Source organism: Polyodon spathula, chromosome 6 (genome assembly GCF_017654505.1).
Source record: "Polyodon spathula isolate WHYD16114869_AA chromosome 6, ASM1765450v1, whole genome shotgun sequence".
NCBI lineage: Eukaryota > Metazoa > Chordata > Actinopteri > Acipenseriformes > Polyodontidae > Polyodon > Polyodon spathula.
In genome coordinates this window covers 7,893,317-7,911,552 of record NC_054539.1, presented here as the reverse complement: position 1 = coordinate 7,911,552, position 18,236 = coordinate 7,893,317, and the positions used below count along the sequence as shown (strand labels likewise).

The window sequence follows — 18,236 nt, the reverse complement described above, 5'->3', positions numbered from 1 at the left end:
GAAAGGTGATGGCCCGGTTTGTTTTAAGTACATTTTGTGCTTGGGTAGGTCTGTAATTTTTCTTAATGCATTTCACAAGTCATTTTTCACTAACTGAATGGGCAAGGGATTGTTACATTAAACCGGTCTCTTTTTTTAGTGTTACCTTCAGCAATAGTGAGAAATGCTCGATACTGAGGGTATTCTAGATTTACATCTTATTCTGGTTATGATTTTCATGTTATTCAGATCATAGAACCCTTATTTAAACAAGCCTTGTTCTGACTATTTTTAATCACTGGCCCCTGCCCACAGTTTGAGATTTTAGATAATTAAAAAAAAAAAAAAAAAAAAAACTAATTTGATAACGAAATGCATGTTTCGCATAGTTTCTTAACCACGTAATTCTTTAGGACAAGCCCTTGATACGTTGTAATCCTGCTTTGTATAAAATATAATATCTTCCTTCATAGAGCATCTAGATGACAAAGTGAGCCTGGGTTTAATTTTATCAATATTAAAATAAACTTTGAGCCATTACAAATGAGTTAAATCAGTCCTGCATTTTATCTGAAGCAGTTTTAATGGCTCTCTGTACCTTTGAAATTATGTGTCAAGCCTCTGATGTGTTTTAGCAAAGCTGGGACATGCCTTGATGATTTTTTGTTTTCTATGCAAACAATAATAAACTCCTTTTTTTTCTCCCCATTTGCAGACTGCAGAACAGTTACACAGCATCCCAGAGAACCAACCAGGACTTGGAGGACAAACTTCATGCACTGGTAAAGAAACTGTTGATAAGTCTAACGAACAGATAGAAATTTGGCATGTACGCTTTTAAAAATGCCATTTACTTATTGTAACCATTTTGCTCTTTTCAAAATCTAACCAAACATCTCAATATATAAGGTGCACTTGCAGTAACAGATCACATAAACCGAAAACGTCATGGACATGTCTGCAGTATGAGCTTTTTCATCAGGCGCTCTTAGCTGCTGTCTCTCTCGTCAAGCCTTGGAAAGAGCAGCAGGAGTCCTTGTTTTGACATGCAGCGCTATGTTTGAGGTAGCTATTCAGATATTAGAAACCATGTTAGGCCTGGCATTCAGACATGATAGAGAGATGGGTGCTGCCAGAGCAGTTCTGACAAGGGATAGTGAAGCTATACCAATCTCTCGTTGCAGGTGTGCTGTTGAGCAAAACAAAACCGAATACATTCCTTATGAGCACATTAGATACCACCCCCCCCCCCCACACACACACAAATTCTGAATTTATTATAAATTTAGAAGAAATGTTTGTAAAAACTGCATGTTAAAAATATTGGTCTATTTAGGGGGAAAAAAGTAGAGGCATATAGCACCAGCCCTACTCTGCAAGTATCCTACCTAGGTGGGCTAATTCAGTAGCATTTTTGTCTTTCACCTCTGGAGGCTTCAGGTGACAAATGAAGAGTTTGGTGGTCTCAGGTTAGCTCCCAATGGACATGCTTGCTTGAAAGGCCCATAAAAGCAAGAACAAGTGAGAAGCTTGTATGGTACCTGCCAGCACTGTGTCTGACCAACAGCCAGTGCCATTGTCCATTACTTTTCATTAGCACTAAATTCACTGACAATATTTTAAAGACAGCATGTGTATTTATTTAAGTGCTATACCATATCATCATACACTGTTCTTATAAATCTAGACAGCAACAATTAGGTTTTGATTTTCACCACAGAAATAATTACCTCTTTTGAACCTGCTGATGCAAGAAGTTTTGCACTCAAACACACCTTTTTGGAGCCCCCACCCACCAAAAAGCAAATTGTAAACTGTTAAAAATGCGTAAGATAGACATTGCGAAAAGGTTCTATAATAAGGTTAGGGACATATGTTAGCCAGGCTGCTGGAGACACTCCTTAAGAAGTGCAGTCCTCATGTTTAGAGCCAAATGGTTGTGCGTTCAAGTCCCCTGTGCAAGGCTGCAGCAGTTGCTTCTTTTACAGATTGTACTCAGTGGCCTGACAGATGCAGCATCTTAGGATCTCATTCTAGTGTTAAAAATGGATGGAATGACAGCACAAGATAACAAGATTTAAGCCTGTAACCTGACGTGGGATTTGAACATGGGGACTTGTTACATATCTGCATGTTTCGCTTTGGTTTACTGCTACAGCAGCAGCTAAACATTGAGCTCTGTAGAGTTTAGTTTGTCTAGATTCTGCTGCTTCAGGAATTTGGTGCAACCGAATCAGTGAAGCTCGATTTACAATGTCAATGCCTTAATTTAAACCAGACTGGCCTGGCCACTGGCTCCAGGTTCCTAGCTAGCTAGACTTTACAGTACATTTTCTATGTTGCATGGAAATGCTTATCTTCCCATATGTAAAGTTCTGCCTCAGGAAATGGATGTGTTGTTCAAGGCTTGATTTTAATGTTTCATAGCAGCATGTTCTCACCATCAGTCTCTCTTTCTCTCTCTCCTTCTCCATGCTGCCATTGCTCTGGGTATCTCATCAGGCTGCTATAAGCCAAAGCTGGGTCTATGCAGTTGTGTTTCATTTTTCTTTTCTATATTCTTACTATAATACCACTTTCATTGCTAGAAATGCCATGCTTGTTCTACATTAGTCATGGGTAGATTTAATTTCTGTTTCTAAGGATGAGTCTAATTTCCAGGATGTCCTGTAATTGGATAATTTCAAGAAATGCTTCACAACCCCTGCCACATAGCCCCAACACCAATTTCCAATCAATAATAGCGGCTATCCTGTTTTGAAACAGTGCGTTTTTAGAATTGGCTTGGTACTTAAGTAATTTATAGATGCAAGTAGATATGCGTGTGTTATCCCAGGGACATTCAAAATGTAACCCGAGAGCTGAATCAACTGGCTTTATCAGACCATTTACTGCCATACCGTGCCATAGTGGAATAGCTGCGGGTGCCTTATAGAAGTTCAATCTTGCTTTTATTGCCAGGGTTAATTTTGATCTCTCCGGCTAGACACTAACTGCCTGCTTGGATTTCCTGTAAATTGAACTGTGTTAAGAGAGAGCCTCCAAGTAATGTACACTAAAAGACCACAGCAATAAATACTTCAGGTTAATGTTGCTTCATCCAGTCGAGTCAGCATGCTTAACTTCACGTTTTAAAATGGATGTCATCTGAAATCTGTTTTAATCAACTCATCAGATTAAACTATAGTGATCGATTCCCATTCATAGATGTCATTGTTTTCATGGTACTCTGTACGGTGTTTGGAATTTGCCTTATGCAATCTAAAATACAATATATCCAGTTTTTCACTTCATAGGGATCAAGGGGGGGAGTTTCTAATTCATATAATCAACAATTTAGGAAATTGGAAAGGCTTCTTAAGTGGCCCCAACTTCAATCTGTTCATAAAGTACTTGAGTGTAAGTGCCTTGTACTTGACATTTTATACCCTTTTGTGGCCAGGGTAATTACACAATCCAGATTAGATTGAAGTACTGTAGTAGTATTTCCCAGGAAACTAATTACAATCCTGCAGCCTGCTTTCATTGGCCATGGCAGCGTAGGTCTCATTTTCTTTTTATTCCTGACAGACCACGTGATTCTTCTTTCCCCCACTGTAAGGAGTGCATTCATTTCAGAAACCTGCACTGCAAATTAATAACCTATAGAGTTGACTCTGAGAAGATAAGATCGGTTCTTTTTTGTTTGGTCTCAGTTAAATCAAAATAAGATAACTTGCTAGTGTCGGAGAAATAAGTTGGCTTGGAGGATTCCAGTTTTGTGGTTGTTTTCAACTCTGTGTCAAAGCGGTGGTAATAAATGTAATTTTTTAATTTAAGATAGTGCTAGTGGTCTACATCATCTTAATCGATCTCCTGATAACACTGGGAAGCCAGGTTTCCATAGCAGTCGTGATGTAATATAGTAGACTCTGCTTTTTCTTTTCTTCCTCACCTGCTCTCCCATAATGGTCATTACAACCCATTAACCTGCCTACTGCTGTTGCACTTTTAGTTTGCTCTGCTGACTTTATTAATATGCATTTTCTCAATGTAAAGATGAAAGATTCTGCTCTATGCTTTATTTTCTGAATCGCTTTAACGTAGTAATCTTAATCAGGTTTGATCAGCCTTCCTGAAAGTGTAGGTAGCTGTGATTTACACTTAATGTATTCTGCCTATCTGCTGTATAATAGCTGACACCTTCTCCTTTTATTTCAAAAGCTCAGAATGGTGGAGAACGATAAGAAAACCATGGACCACGAGACTGTGGAGCTCACAAATAAGCTGCTGGATGCTAAGAATACCATCGATAAACTGGAAGAACTAAATGTATGTGTGGCTTATTCACTGCTCACTAAACCCCTGAGTTTTTAGTTCCTCAAAAGTTCCAAAAGATTTCTAACTCAGTGATGTGCTTGTCAAACTCCTGAAATGTTTTGGTACAGTCATTTCACAACCTAGAAATACAAAGCAAGCCTGATCTAGTATATTTTATTATATTTCCCAAACGTCTAGGATATCTGTTTTTAAAATATATATTGCTGTTAGTTTTTTTTGTTAAATAAAATAATTGCAGGAGTAAAGTTATATGTATGTAAAGCATGCTAGTGTTACTTGCAAGTTAAGCTGTGAATAATGAAGTTCAAATAGGGTTCAAGTTCTTTACAAAAAAAGGTAATATTAATTTAGTTCAACAGTATCACTGACATGGCTGGCAATTGCCTAATTTGACACTCCTGGTTATGTGTAAATATGTTTTTCAACTTAAAACTGATCAAGTATTTATTGGTAGAAGTTAAGTTTTGTATAACATTAGGACTTCACCACTTTGAGTTTTACACCCTAGCAAGGGCATCACTTTTAGAAAAAAGAATGTAGCCGACATGCCAACAAATGTACTTTTTTGACAAGTGAATAACCTTGCCACAGAGAGCAAGGTTATCAACTTTGAAGCTGTGTCTAGCTGTCTGCATAGTGATGTGTTTGTATGTTTGAACAATGGCGATCTCAGTGGAGCCAGCCTCTGTTTGTCTATTTAATTGAAGGTACTGTATACTACCAAGGGTAATTTAGCCAAAGCTCTGACTTTTTTTTCTTTTTCTTTATAAACTTTTGTTAGTTTTGAAGTTGCTCTGATTGAGCATCCTGCGTTTCTAACAAGAACAGCAATATATTTCTTGCACTGTTTCAGGAGCGCTATCGGCAGGACTGTAACTTGGCCGTGCAGCTGTTGAAGTGCAATAAATCTCATTTTAGGAACCACAAGTTTGCTGATGTAAGTATAACTCTCACCGTTAAGAGGGCGGTGCGCTAATCAAAAACCTGCTTTTCACCCTCGATGTCTGGGGGGTGGGGCTGAGTTTGCCACTAAGAGGTGTGATCTGTTCTGCTTTCTACTTGCGCACACAAGGAAGGAGTACTGAGTGTGTGGGGGGGCCATGTCTACGGGATACTATGTAGCAGGACATGGAGACGTTGACCAGGTTTCTACTTAAAGGAAAGTAGGGTGATCTTTGGCTGTGGGCCATCTACACTGTGTTGTTCCAAAGTAACAGATTACTAGAAGCTAAATAACAGCTGTGTTGTTTCTTCACAGTATGCCATACATGTGGATTTAAGCCAAATGTTTGGAAACTGGCTCTTCAGGGGAAAAAAATAACAACTAATTGGGGTATAAAAATACTGACAAATCCAAGACGTTCTCTAGGCACCTTGGGTGAGAGTTATCACATTTTCATACTACAGCTTGAAGGACCACTCACTTAACAGACAGAAGTTTGCTTGGTCTTATCACAGCTGTCTAGCCACAGACTCTCTCTTGGGTTTTCATCACAACTACTGACCTGTAGTAATAAAGTGTACTAGATAAACAACAAGCCAAATTGCATTGATTTCAAAGGTCTCTGGCTGTTCCTGGTATGGTGTTAATTTCAGGCAGCTCTGTTCAGTGTTACGACACGAACGACTAGTTCTCTTCCAGCAGTATTCAAATTCAAAATCTTGAGTGCAAGCCTTTTGAAAAGTTGTCATGATGATTGTAATGTAAATATAAATGTGTGTGTGAGAGAGAGAGAGAAAGTGCATGAAAAAAGATGAAGCTATTCTAATGTATTAACTCTCAGAAGTATATTCTGCCATCCTAGTAAATATGTCCCTCGTGGCTACTTGTCTAGTTTGCATTGCATTCCATTGCTTTGAATAGTTACGGCACCAGTAGTCAGCAGTTTATTTATGTCCAACTAAGGCTGTATCCTTTTTCATACTCTTAATAAAACCCTTTTACTGCCCCCTTAAGGTCAGCCTTTGATTTCAAATACTTTTTTGTAACTTCTTAAATGGCGCAGCACAATAGAGCAGCCCTGTCTCTTTGCAGGTATGCAATACAATTGGAAGACTAAAACATCCTTTCTATCTAATTTACCTATTCCAAAGTCGTTGTTAATCTCACAGTGTAGGGTACAACATTATTACGAACCCAGTCCAATAAGCAGACCCATAAGTAGCCAGTTGCCTAAAGGAGACTTGGCACAGAGGCAAAGACAGAAATAGCAAAGCAACGACCAATACATGAAAGATTTCTAGGGGATCAGTGCAAAGGGCAATCAGTCTGGTTGATGTATTGGTTGTCACTGAATTTCTTGGGATACTAGTGTTATTGACTTGGAAGGTATAACAGCCAGCAAGGGGGAATTTGTTGAAGGACCTTGGCCTATCCAATATGATCCCTCCTTACAGTTTTTCTAATGTCATGTTTATAGACCAAAACAACTGACAAGGTTGCTGACAGGTGGCCATTTTGTACTCTATTTGGCAGGTGGCTGCCCAGTTTTGTGTCCATGTGTACCAAAGTGAAGAAAAATCTATTAAAAAGTGAAGCACTAAAATAAGAGTTATTGGCAGGGCATTTCTAGCGCTGTGCACTATTTATATCCTAATTAAAAGACGTTGGATTTGCATTGGCTATAATTTCCCCATGTTGTCGTAGCCTAGGGTGTTTTGATTTTCCTGACCTAGAGTAAGGCTTAATAAAAAAATTAAGAACATACCTGTGAGTAGTGGTTAATTGAATCTGTTGAGATATTTATTAGGGTTATGTGTTGTGATTTTAAGATCAAACTCTCTGAATCGGTCCTGTACAGAGTAGTGACAGAGCACCGAGCTACAGAAATCTCCTCTCCGGTAGTGTGCCGATTGGCTAATGATGACAGTATGATTTATGAAACTATTTTGCTGCTATGCTGATTTAAAACGGCTCATCTGTCTCGGAGAGCTGGCCGACTGCTGCCGACCTCAAATTACCTTGGAGACGAGCCGTCGGGCTCACAGTGGTACCCCCTGGTTAAACAGCTAAATAAATAATGCTCAGGATAATTCCCTTTTATGGCAGGTTACAACCCCGCTTCAATGTTGCAAAGCAAGCATTACAAACGTGGTCAGTGCGCTACCTTTTAAGATTGAATAAGCATGACACAGTGGTTTAAAAAAAACATGATTTATTGTTCTGCTTGATGGACTTGCTACTTCTGCTCTTGTTTTAATAAATTGAGTTTTAAAATAAACCTTGCAGGCTGTTTGCTTTGGGTAAAAGCTAACCGGTGGAAGGAGTCGTTTCTGGAAAGTAGCTTACATTGTTTGGATGTTTCCTACAATTGTAAATCTGACTAAAGGTGCTTCACAGAAAAGGGGCTTTGACATAAATGACCTTACAAATTTAAAGAATTGTAGGACCATAGCTGCAACCGTGCATTTAGTGTCCCTTTTTTAGATGTATAAAGCAGAGTTTTAAGATACTTCTAGCATGTTTTTGTTATGCAAGTTGTTTCTAAAAAGATTTACTTAATTCTCAAAATCATGCACGCATGTCATTATAATTGAGCACTGCTATAGAAACCATTGTATCTCTAACCAACATCTTTTACTCCAAATCATACCTGAAACAGGTAATAATCTATTTAGCATAACAATTGTGTTGCAAATCCTTTATTATTATTCTGCTAATTGTTTAGCTTTCCAGTTTCTTTTTGATTTGGGCGAGTTCCAGCAAAGAGAGTTTCATGTTTCCATTGGGGACCTAATGAACTTTCCCTAGGGGTTGTGGGGTGGGGGTGTGGGGGGCCGCATGTACGCTTCTTGCCATTCTCCACTGTGACATGAAAGTGATATTGATCGTTTTATGTTTTGGTGTGGGGTGGGGTACTGAAGATTTTAGCAAGCCTCTCGTCTCCCTGTATGGATTTCTCTCTTCTGACCCGCTAACTAACAGAGACAGGACGCAAGCATGTTGCAGTGTATGTTACACCGCACTTACTGCAAGTCGGGGAAATGGAAAGATTTGCAGTGACCACATACCCTTGCTGTTAAAGTAGTGGTCGTGTGGCTGTTTTGGAAACACTCGATTGATTACTGTCCTGCCAGCTGGGGGAAGCGAAAGGTGTAGTATTACTGCATAACAGGATCGTTAGAGCTTCATGCACAGGGCTGTGAAATCACTAACTCACTCAGCCCATTTTCCAGCGATCGATCACAGTCCTGCTTCATTCATTCCTGTGAATGTCAGTGCGCAAAATAAAGGCTACAAATTAGACGTCAACATTTTTTTTTTTTTGATTATTTAATCAGATTTTATAGATACAGATGCATTTTTGTGTGCTGAGAGTGTCAGTCTAACCTTTTAATGGAATGAATGTAATACAATCTTGAATAAAATCAGCAGCAAAAGGGGCCCTTCTCTTTCAGATAGAATGCCACCCTTTCAGACATTAGATAAATGTATTGACCCAGGGTACTGGAAAATTGAAAATGTTAGCTGCTGAGTATGTCTGACAGCTATAAATGTCAAACTAGTTTTTTTTGTATAATTTTTTTTCCAGCATAGCTGTTTTTGAAACTGGTGAGTAAGTAGGCATTGTGATAGAGCAATACAGTGCTACCCTGATATAGCGTGACCCGTTATAGTATGGAATTGGTTATAACATGGTAAGGTCGTGGCTGCTATTTCCCCCATAATGCAATTTGGCTCGCAAACGCTGGGTGAACGTTCCAGATATACAGTACGAAGCATGGCAGACAGCAAAAACAAAAATCTTTCTCTGTTAAAATGAAACTCGGTGTGGTGGACAGAGTAAGAAAAGGGGAAACGCAAGCAGCAGCAGTTTTAAAAGATATTAATGTTACAGAATCTACATTGCGTGGATGACTAAAAGATGAAGAAAAACTAAGGTTTTCTTGATAAGATTGACTTTGAAGAGGGCTGCTCTAGGAAAAAAAAATGCTGTGTTAAAGAGCGAGACAAGCTGCTGTGTGAATGTGAGACCGTTTGTTGTTTTTGGTGGAGCCTAGGCTAATTGGCCAGGAATAATCGTCCCAATAAACCGTGGATTTGAGTACCTGCAAATTGTGTGTGTCTCCTTCCCTCATTTTCCGCTACAATGTTAATTTGGCTTGTGGGCATTGTAAATCATTTCGGGAACAAAAATGCCAATATTCGTCATAAGGCAAAACACAAATAACGCTGTCTCCTAATTATGGACCCCGACAACCACATTATAACTCGGTAGCACTACACTTTAAACTTGCATTTTTAATGCAATCAGAAGCAGTGTATTCAGGAACCTTCAGGACTCAGATATGATTTGCTTTTTCTTGAATAGATTTTAGGGCAGTTACAGCATCTCGCATATTTGACTGGTGGCTTGGGTACAGGCGAATCTTAATGTATCATCATCCTAAGTAATGCTCATGAGCATATGAAGTTCTATTCTCCAAGTGGTCCTCATAATAGTGTTAATAACAAGGTGTTCCTTTCAGCTAGTTCAATCAACACACTACTAGGTCTGAAGTAATGTGCTGGCAGTTACCTCTGTTCTCCAGCTGATCCTCTCCTGTTTTGCGCTGGAGAGCTATTGTAGGAACCCTACAATTCCCACTCCTTGTGCCTACAGTAGCTTACAGCTGGCTGAGACTGGGGCAATTGGTGGTCACAAGCTGTGCTGCTGAGAATAGGGTCATATTCCAGTTCATAGGTTGGTAGGTAGTCTATACGGTTTCCCTTGCAGCTTAAGGGGCTCTTAACAGATTTTGAAAGGCATGTAGATTCAATGCTAACATGTTACTAGTTGACGACTAAAAGCTTCTGTTTTTCTTACAATGCTTAAACCTTCCTGCAATTATTGTTTGTTTTTTTTTTTGTTTTTTTTGTTTGTTTTTTTCCCCAGCTTCCTTATGAGTTACAAGACATGGTAAACAAGCACATGAAGACCAGTCCCCCCGATTCAGGGCAAGTCAAGCCAGAGTTGTTCCCAAGCCTGGCTTCTACTGACGTGGTGCCCACATCGGTGATTGCCCGGGTGCTGGAAAAGCCAGAGCCTCTGGTGCTGAACTCTGCCCAGTCGAGCAGCAGCGCAGGGCGCCCCATGGCAGAGGACGTCTTTGTTCATGTCGACATGACTGGGCCGCAGGCTGACAGGAACGGGCTGGGCCAGGAGAACGGTGGGCAGGGTTTGGTGAGAGGAGCGCACCAGCTGCAACAGAACGGGACGTGCGATCGGCAGGGCAGTGTAGAGAGCCCGGCAGGAGAGGAAGGAGGGAACAGAGCAGCGTTGTCCTCCTTTGAGAAGCTCAACCCGTACCCCACCCCGCAGCACCCCCACCCTCTCTACCCAGGTCGTAAGGTCATTGAGTTCTCCACCGACGACAAGGTGAAGATCCCAAAGAACAGCCCGCTGCCAAACTGTACCTATGCTACCCGACAGGCCATCTCCCTCAGCCTGGTGCAGGGAGAGGATGACGGGGAGCGGCAGAGGACAGTACCCAGCAGCCCTGCGGTGTCCGAGGGGGGCTGGCGTTCCGGTGGGGGTTGTGGTCGTGGCAGTCGCTGCACTCCACAGCAGAACATGGCTGACCTCCGCTCCACCCAGTCTAGCCCCTTCAGTAGCCCACCACCTGTGCCCAGTGCCCTTGCCAGCTTGGCCAGCTCAGAGGAGGACCTTCTATCCAACTGGCAACGCATGTTCGTGGAGAAGATGGCTCCGACTTCCGAGGGAACTCTGGTCAACCGCACCTCCTTCAGCAGCGAGACAGCCCATGAGCTGCAGAGGAGCTTCCAGGCTAAGATGGTGCCTGGAGGTGGGAGGGGGACTGGGGAGCAGCAGGGCGCCTACTCAGACGGGGAAGAGTCGTCGGCACGCAGCTGGACTGTCAGTCGTGAATCCAGTCTGGACACAGATAACAGCAGCGCTGCAGAGTCCCGAGTCAAAAAGGGACACTACACCACTGACTGCTCCCAGGAGGAGAGCAAGAAGCTCCTTATGGCTGTAGACACCCAGGACGATGGTGGCAGCGTTGACACCACCATTGCTACCACATCCATAACCAAGACGAGCCCTGCAGTGAAGAGAAAGGAGTATGCGGACTTGGGGTCTACTGGGAACTCCACAGAGGAGCGGGACATCCTGCCTCAGGAGTTCACCATGATTGCTCCAAGGGCTTTCCCCAGCTTGGAGGAGTTTGTAGAGAAGCCACCTCTACATCATACCACCACAGCCTCCTCCAGGCCCCAGAAGAGCCCCAAACGAATGGGAGTCCATCATCTGCACCGCAAGGATAGCCTCAACCGGGCACAGGAGCATGGAAACCTTCTGGATTAAACGGATTAGGGAGCAAGAGGGGAGGCGATGATAGATCAGTCTCAGAGAATTCTCAGACCTGGTCTCAGACCAGTTGTGGTGGATGAGGAGAAGCTGGTAGCAGAAGCATGTTATCTATGTATTGCCTGTCTAGATGAGCCACATGTGGATTGAAAAATGTGGCACTTGTAAGCAGGCTTTTCCCCATTGATAAGTTCAGTGCTTTCAGAGCATTATCTGGAGAGCACCGGTTGCTATTCTATAAAGGTGGCATTTAGCTTTGTGCTGTCTTGAAAACAAAGTAGTGCAGAGGTCCATTGCTGTTCTCCTGTAAGTATCTGTCTATCTATCTATCTATCCATCCATCTATCTGCTTTTGTTCTAAAGCATATATGACACACACACACACACATACATACCTCAGTACTGTATAGGTTAGATATCGAACTACTTCAGACAAACTTGAGGTGCTTTGAAACTCCACCCTATTAGAGGCATGACTCACATCCTTCTGCAATGCACTGTGCATTCAACATTGTGCCCTATTGGGTACCGTTGGATTATTGTGGTCCAGGGAATCCCATTGTGCAAAAATTAAACTGCCCAAGTGCTTATGCATTGTATTTATCCGCAACCAAGGCAGTTAACAGTTGCCCTCGGGCACTTGAGAGAGTAACGGTTGGGCTGCTGGATAGTATATGGGAGTTGCAGACGTCTGAGTTGCTCAGAGACTGCCCACCTGGTGTTAACAGCAGCGTGTCTGGAGTTGCTGTTGCAGGATCTTGTTGCCGTTTACAGTATAATTTTAGCTGACCCTTTTGTTCACTTGCAGTGCCTATCCGCTTGTTACGGTGTTTGATAAGACCGAAAAGATGTCAGGGTTCCTTTAGTGATCCCGTTTTAATATTAACTTTAGGTGTGTGTGTGTTTGTTTCTTTTAAAACTTGTGGAATACAGTATGTTGCCACTGAAGTATAATAAGCAAAAGAAGCATTATAAAGGCTTCTTCTCAATCTGCTAAAGTTTACTAGAGCACTTTCAGTTTTTAGTGATTGCAGGTTTGAACTTGTGTGTTAATTTGCATTTTGTCTTGTGTGAAAATACTGCAAACAAAGCTGTAAAGACTGAAAATGGACACCTGTATAAGTGACTCTCTTGTCTTCATCACAGCAGTGTTTTGTAGGTGTACAGGAAAAAAAAACCTAAGTATTTTTATATTTCACTTTTTTCTTATTTTTTTTTTAGTACTGCTCAGCTTACTGACAAAGATCAGAACCCAGGTGCTGATCCCGACGTTCGCTCTCTGCATTTTGTATAATCTAATTTGCATTGGCAAAAGCTTTGTACACTGCTAAATAAAAAGCAGCAAACATATTGCTGTAGCTTGATTTGCAAAGGGATGGACACATGCAGGCCTATTGATTTCCTATGGGCTTGCTTACGCATGTTTCTGAAAATTGTCACGTTTTTTTCCTACCATTTTTTAATTGTAACAGAAGTAACTAAGTAGTGTTTTACCCATGTAAGACAGAAGTAACTACAGACTGATGCAGGTAAATGTGTGTCAGCTAATGTGTGATCACAGTTGTCCTAATAAACTTTGCCCCCACGTAGACAGGGTCTTTATCCACCCCAGTATGTGTAATACTTCTTGTTCATTCATTTGAATGACCAACAGTGTAAAGCTGTACAGTTTTTAAAATAAAAATATACTATAACTTTTAAGTTGTACAGCAGTGTACTTTGATCAGACTGATCCATAAACAGCACATGACCCTTTAGTAGAGATACTGCCAAAATGTATGTTTTTGTGTGTTTTTATGGTCACGGCTTTGGAGAGAGTTGATCATCAAACATTGGATTTACAGCATGAAGTTTTTTTCTTCCGATGCTTATTGCAAGTTTAACTGTGGGTTGGTATCAGACCCATCATTAGTTCTAGTCTTGGACTACCTTACCTAAGGTAACATTTGGTAGTCCCAAGATTGCTAATCTGGGTCCTTGGAACCAGCCACCAGAGAGCCAGGTTTAACCCCCGTTGTCAGCCTGCTCTGTTTACTAGAACTGGCACTTCACACGATCACACTGCGGGTCTTTGACATACACTGCCATTTTCTTTCAGTATTGACAAAAAATAAATACACTCACAATTATTCTGAAAACGTGGTGCAATTAGAAAGCAATGAATGCGCTGCTTTCCCAACTGGGCTGTACATGTAATGGATGTTGAAGTGGTTTTCAGTAGCAAGTCAGGCTGCTATATCTACATCTGCAGTGTTACTGGAACTGGTGCCCATACCGAAAGACTGTTTCCTGCTGAGTGAAGGAACAAGTCCTGTGGTATAACAGGCGAGTCGAATATAAAGTGTCTACCATACAGAAAATACCTGTCTACAAGCCCAGAGCCAACAGTTCATTTACACCAACTGTTGCCTCATGGGGGAGTTAGTTCAGTTTTGTACCAAGATTTCCTGCAGTGTTCTGTGTCTCTGCAGAAGTACACATTTTTTTTTATTTTGAATTCTGTTGTTATCTCCGTTTATCTGATCAGGAATATAATCTTAATCCTGTAGCGTTGATCTTGCATTTTCTTTGATTATTCTAGTTGTTCTTCCTTTTATTTATTTTTTTATTTAGTGTTGATTTATTCCTGATGTTTTACTCTGCGTTGATTTGTGTTAATTCCGTTGATTTTCAGAACTGTCTTTTGACTTCGAGTAAATGTTCTCCAGATGGTGAATCTATTACTTTGTGTTTTACTTCAATAAGTTGATGTCTGTATATGACTGCAGTAAAATCATGACAACCACAACACATTCTCAAATGAAAAACAAAAACATTTGTTTTTAATATAAATGAGATGTTAATGTTGTGCTTAAAATAATGGAGCGACTTTTCTGGGTAAATGGTTAGGTTTAATATCACCACTGTACAGTGGTATCTATTTCCCATTTCTGTTAGTACAACAAACCATAAATGTATGTGAATGGGAAGCATTCCTGTAATTAAGGATTGTCAGTTGTCTTCTCTGTAACAAGTTGTTTTTTGTTGTCCAGTGATATTCTTTGCACCATTTTAAGCAGTTTTAACCCAGTCTTAAGATCAATGTGGTTGTCTTTTTATAAAGTTTTTGTTCTTAGGAGCAAGTGTTAATAATGCAGTATTTCAGATGTGTCTGTTTTGAGAATTAATAGGGTGCTATAAGTTGTAGATCGTGGAATTAAATGATTTTTGAAAATGAGGAAGCACATGCTTAAGAGTTGATCATTGTTGTTGGTCTGTTACGCAGAGCATGCTGGGATAATTAAGTCAAATTTCCATGATTTGATTCAAATCATTGGGAAATTGCTTGGGTTACAGCAGCTGCCATACCTTGATGTTTAAAACACCTCCATATTCGGGCTCCTTCCAGTACAGGAGCTCTGCATGGAGTGCAGGATGCACCCCTTAGCCTGGAGATTACAGGTTTGAATCCAGGCTATGTCATTGCTGACCGTTCCTAGGGGTCGCCGTACAATTGGCCGAGCACCGCCCAGGTAGGGAGAGCTTAGGTCGGCAGGGCAATCCACGGTTCACCCTGCACAAAAGCTACCCGTGTGGATGATAGGGCGCTTGTGGGTCTGTGTTGTCCTCCGCCACTATAGGTCTGATGGCTTCGCTGTGGATCCTCAGTGCAAAAAATGATGGATTGGCAGGAGCACGTTTCAGAGGACGCGTGTCTCAGCCTCCATTCTCCGAGTACCCCATGTGTATAAAGTCTGCTCATGTAACATGAACAGAGTCTGTTGGCCATTTAACATATCATTGACTGAAAGATGGAAACGCAGGCAGCAAGTAAAAATGTATGCAGTGCTCCCTTTTTTATAGGGTGTGAGTCATAATGTACTGTTTGATTGACATTACATTCTGCATAGGTCTTCACTATCTGCTATTACAGCACTCCTCGTCTTTAATTATTCAATACAATTGCCTTCAGCTTGACAGGACAAATGATAGTTCAAGAATGAGAGTCGGGGCAGTCTGATGTGCGATATTGTGAATTTCCATTTCATTATACAAAAAGGTAATGAAGTCAGCTATTAATAAACATAGAACTGTCTTCCCAAATAAATAATGCATCTCCTTTATTATGTCCTAAAATATGCTGCTTATACTCTCTTAAACTATGCCAAAAATAAAGACATTTGTCAGTATTACACATGTGGAAACATGGGTTTGAATATTTCATTGTGTTCTGTGAGGTTCGGAAGACGCACGTCTCACTAGCTTTCACTGGAAAGTGTTTTGCTCATCTTCCTCATGCTCGTCGGCTGTCAACAAGTTATGAGGCAGATGTAAGATGCTTTCCCCACCAGACTCTCTTAATAAATGGAAATCTGGAACAACACAAACATCATCTTTCTATTTCATGTAGACTTATTCTTTTACAGGAACTTGTTTTATGGGTTATAGCCATACCACCTCCCCAAGCCATTAGCATTGCACTTTACATATTCTTTCAATATACAAGTGTATTATAATGTAACCAATGATGCACATGGGTTTTTGTGTTTTCCAAAAAAAGAAAAAAAACTGCTTAAATTAGTTGAATAGGGGCTTCATCTAACCCCTTTTTTTGTTGCTGTATTTATAAAATGAATGTCTTTAATAGAGAGATTGAAGAGGCCACACTAAATTAATATTCTCCTTATTCCTGTTCAATAAAACGTGTAATTGTCCCAAAGTTTTTATCCCAGTAGGTTTTCCAACTCATTCTCTTTAGGATGCATTGGTTAAGGTGGAAACTAACAACACCGTGAGTGTAAATGTAGTTATGCCAAGTGTGTCCTTTAATGGGCTTGAGACTTTAATTTCTCTTCATGGTAAGGGGGATACATAGATGTCTATTGCAACATGACCCTTTTATGGTCCTAAGGAATAGAACTGTTTTTTGTTGGTTATTAGGGTTGTTTTTTTCCCATATTCATTCCATTCCATTTCTCTTTTTCTTTTCATGAAAACAGAAAGCTTCCATGGTTTTCTAGTTGCACCCTTCATCTTGTAAAAAAAGAAAACAATACTGTTAAACCTGTACTAATTTTATTTTCTGAATTTTTGAACTGAGGTTGTATATTTTAAAACAAATAAACTATTTTAAATGTACTATGTTCAGTCATATACTCCTAAGAATGCCTTTTCTTAATCTCTTGCAAACCACTGTATTTCACATAGGATGGGTGTCAATATTGTGTAACACTTGGTAGAAGCATTTGTCATTTAATTTAAGCTTTTAGTATTTCTCAATTGATAGTTGGCAGTATTTATAGTCAGTTTTCAGTTGATGCCTGTATACAGCTATTTTCTATAGCATTGTATTTTAAACTTTGCTTGGCAGTCTTTAACAGTTCTATGTAGATATTGTATGTGTAAGGGTGTCTATAATGACATTTATATTCAGGGCCAGATTTGCCTTATTGTTTCCGTCCTGTGTGAATTCCATTGATTTGCCCTCAAGTTTCACAATTTTCATAAAGTGGGTTCAGAGTCACAAAGTCGACCTCAGTTCCCCCCCCCCCCCACACACACACACGCACACGCAATGAGTCACCCCAGCTCCAATCGCAAGACTGCACTGCTTCCCTGGTGAATACATTTTAATTACTGTGTTTTAAAACCCAGCGGATGCTTGTAGCTGTTGTGATTGTCATTACTTGCAGATGCATGTGAATTGATGCAGGAGCATACAGTCATCTGCTATGATCGGTATGGAACACCCCATGGCACCTGAAACATTAACTTCACATTTCCAGCAGCCCAGCAAGCTCAGGGGGGCTGGAGCAGAGCACTGGTTCACAGTTTTCTGTGGTGCTTCCTGATGGAGAATAAATCATTTACAGCCAAGCTGTTAGTCACGCAAAGCTGCACACCTACAATGTTGAAGGTTTGATAGAAACCAAATACTTTGCTGATGCTGTCACTGCACTGGTCCCCTGTGTATCATTCAGATGCAACCTTCTCTACGCTCCTTAACTGCATCCTGAAAAAGAAATGCTATAACGCTGCTGTTGGCTGATTCCCAGACTCAATTCAACCATCCCAAGTTGTTTTTGACACAGTTTATTATGCCCCTCACCCCCCCTTTGTGATGCATATTCATGTACATCACACAGCAAGAGAACCGCATATCGAGTAGTGATTCAGACCAGTTTGAGACATTCTCTTTACTTTTGGGTGTACATCAGGGAGATCTCATTTTTACATTATATTAAGTTAGGGATGTGTGTGTTGTGTTTGGAGCTGAGACCTACTGCAGCGTTTTAGTAAACCGAAAACCCTACCATGTAAGGAGTTTATAAAAGAAAATGCATACATGAATACAGAGACTGGCCCTGAATTTGATCTTCATCTTCAGGATATTGTCTGCATTAATCGGGTCAGATGGAAGTGGGAGCTTGCAGAAGTGATTCAGTTATCTTTCCATATCTGAGGCATCAGAGTCACGTTGTGGCTGTAAACTTCTTAAAGGAAAACGAGGCTCACTAGGGCAGTCACTACACTAGGGCACCCCCTGGTGGGCAGTCTGGTGTGAGCCTCATTAGAAAATTCCAGAAAACATGTTAATTCAACACAGTACTTCAGGGATGGAAATAAGACTATTGCAGAGCAGTTTCA

At 40.8% G+C, this 18,236-nt stretch overlaps 1 protein-coding gene across 5 annotated transcripts in view; it reads left to right on the top strand.

Annotated features, from left to right (window-relative positions):
- tjap1 (tight junction associated protein 1 (peripheral)) overlaps positions 1-15,081 on the top strand; it is a 63,724-nt gene extending 48,643 nt beyond the window's left edge. For all 5 annotated transcript variants that reach the window (XM_041251927.1, XM_041251925.1, XM_041251926.1 and 2 more), the window contains 4 exons: positions 695-761; positions 4,183-4,290; positions 5,153-5,236; positions 10,176-15,081. In XM_041251927.1, coding sequence (XP_041107861.1) covers positions 695-761; positions 4,183-4,290; positions 5,153-5,236; positions 10,176-11,606 — 1,690 coding nt within the window. In that variant the 3' untranslated portion in view covers positions 11,607-15,081. The remainder of the gene's footprint in view (positions 1-694; positions 762-4,182; positions 4,291-5,152; positions 5,237-10,175) is intronic.
- Positions 15,082-18,236: the final 3,155 nt, after the last annotated feature.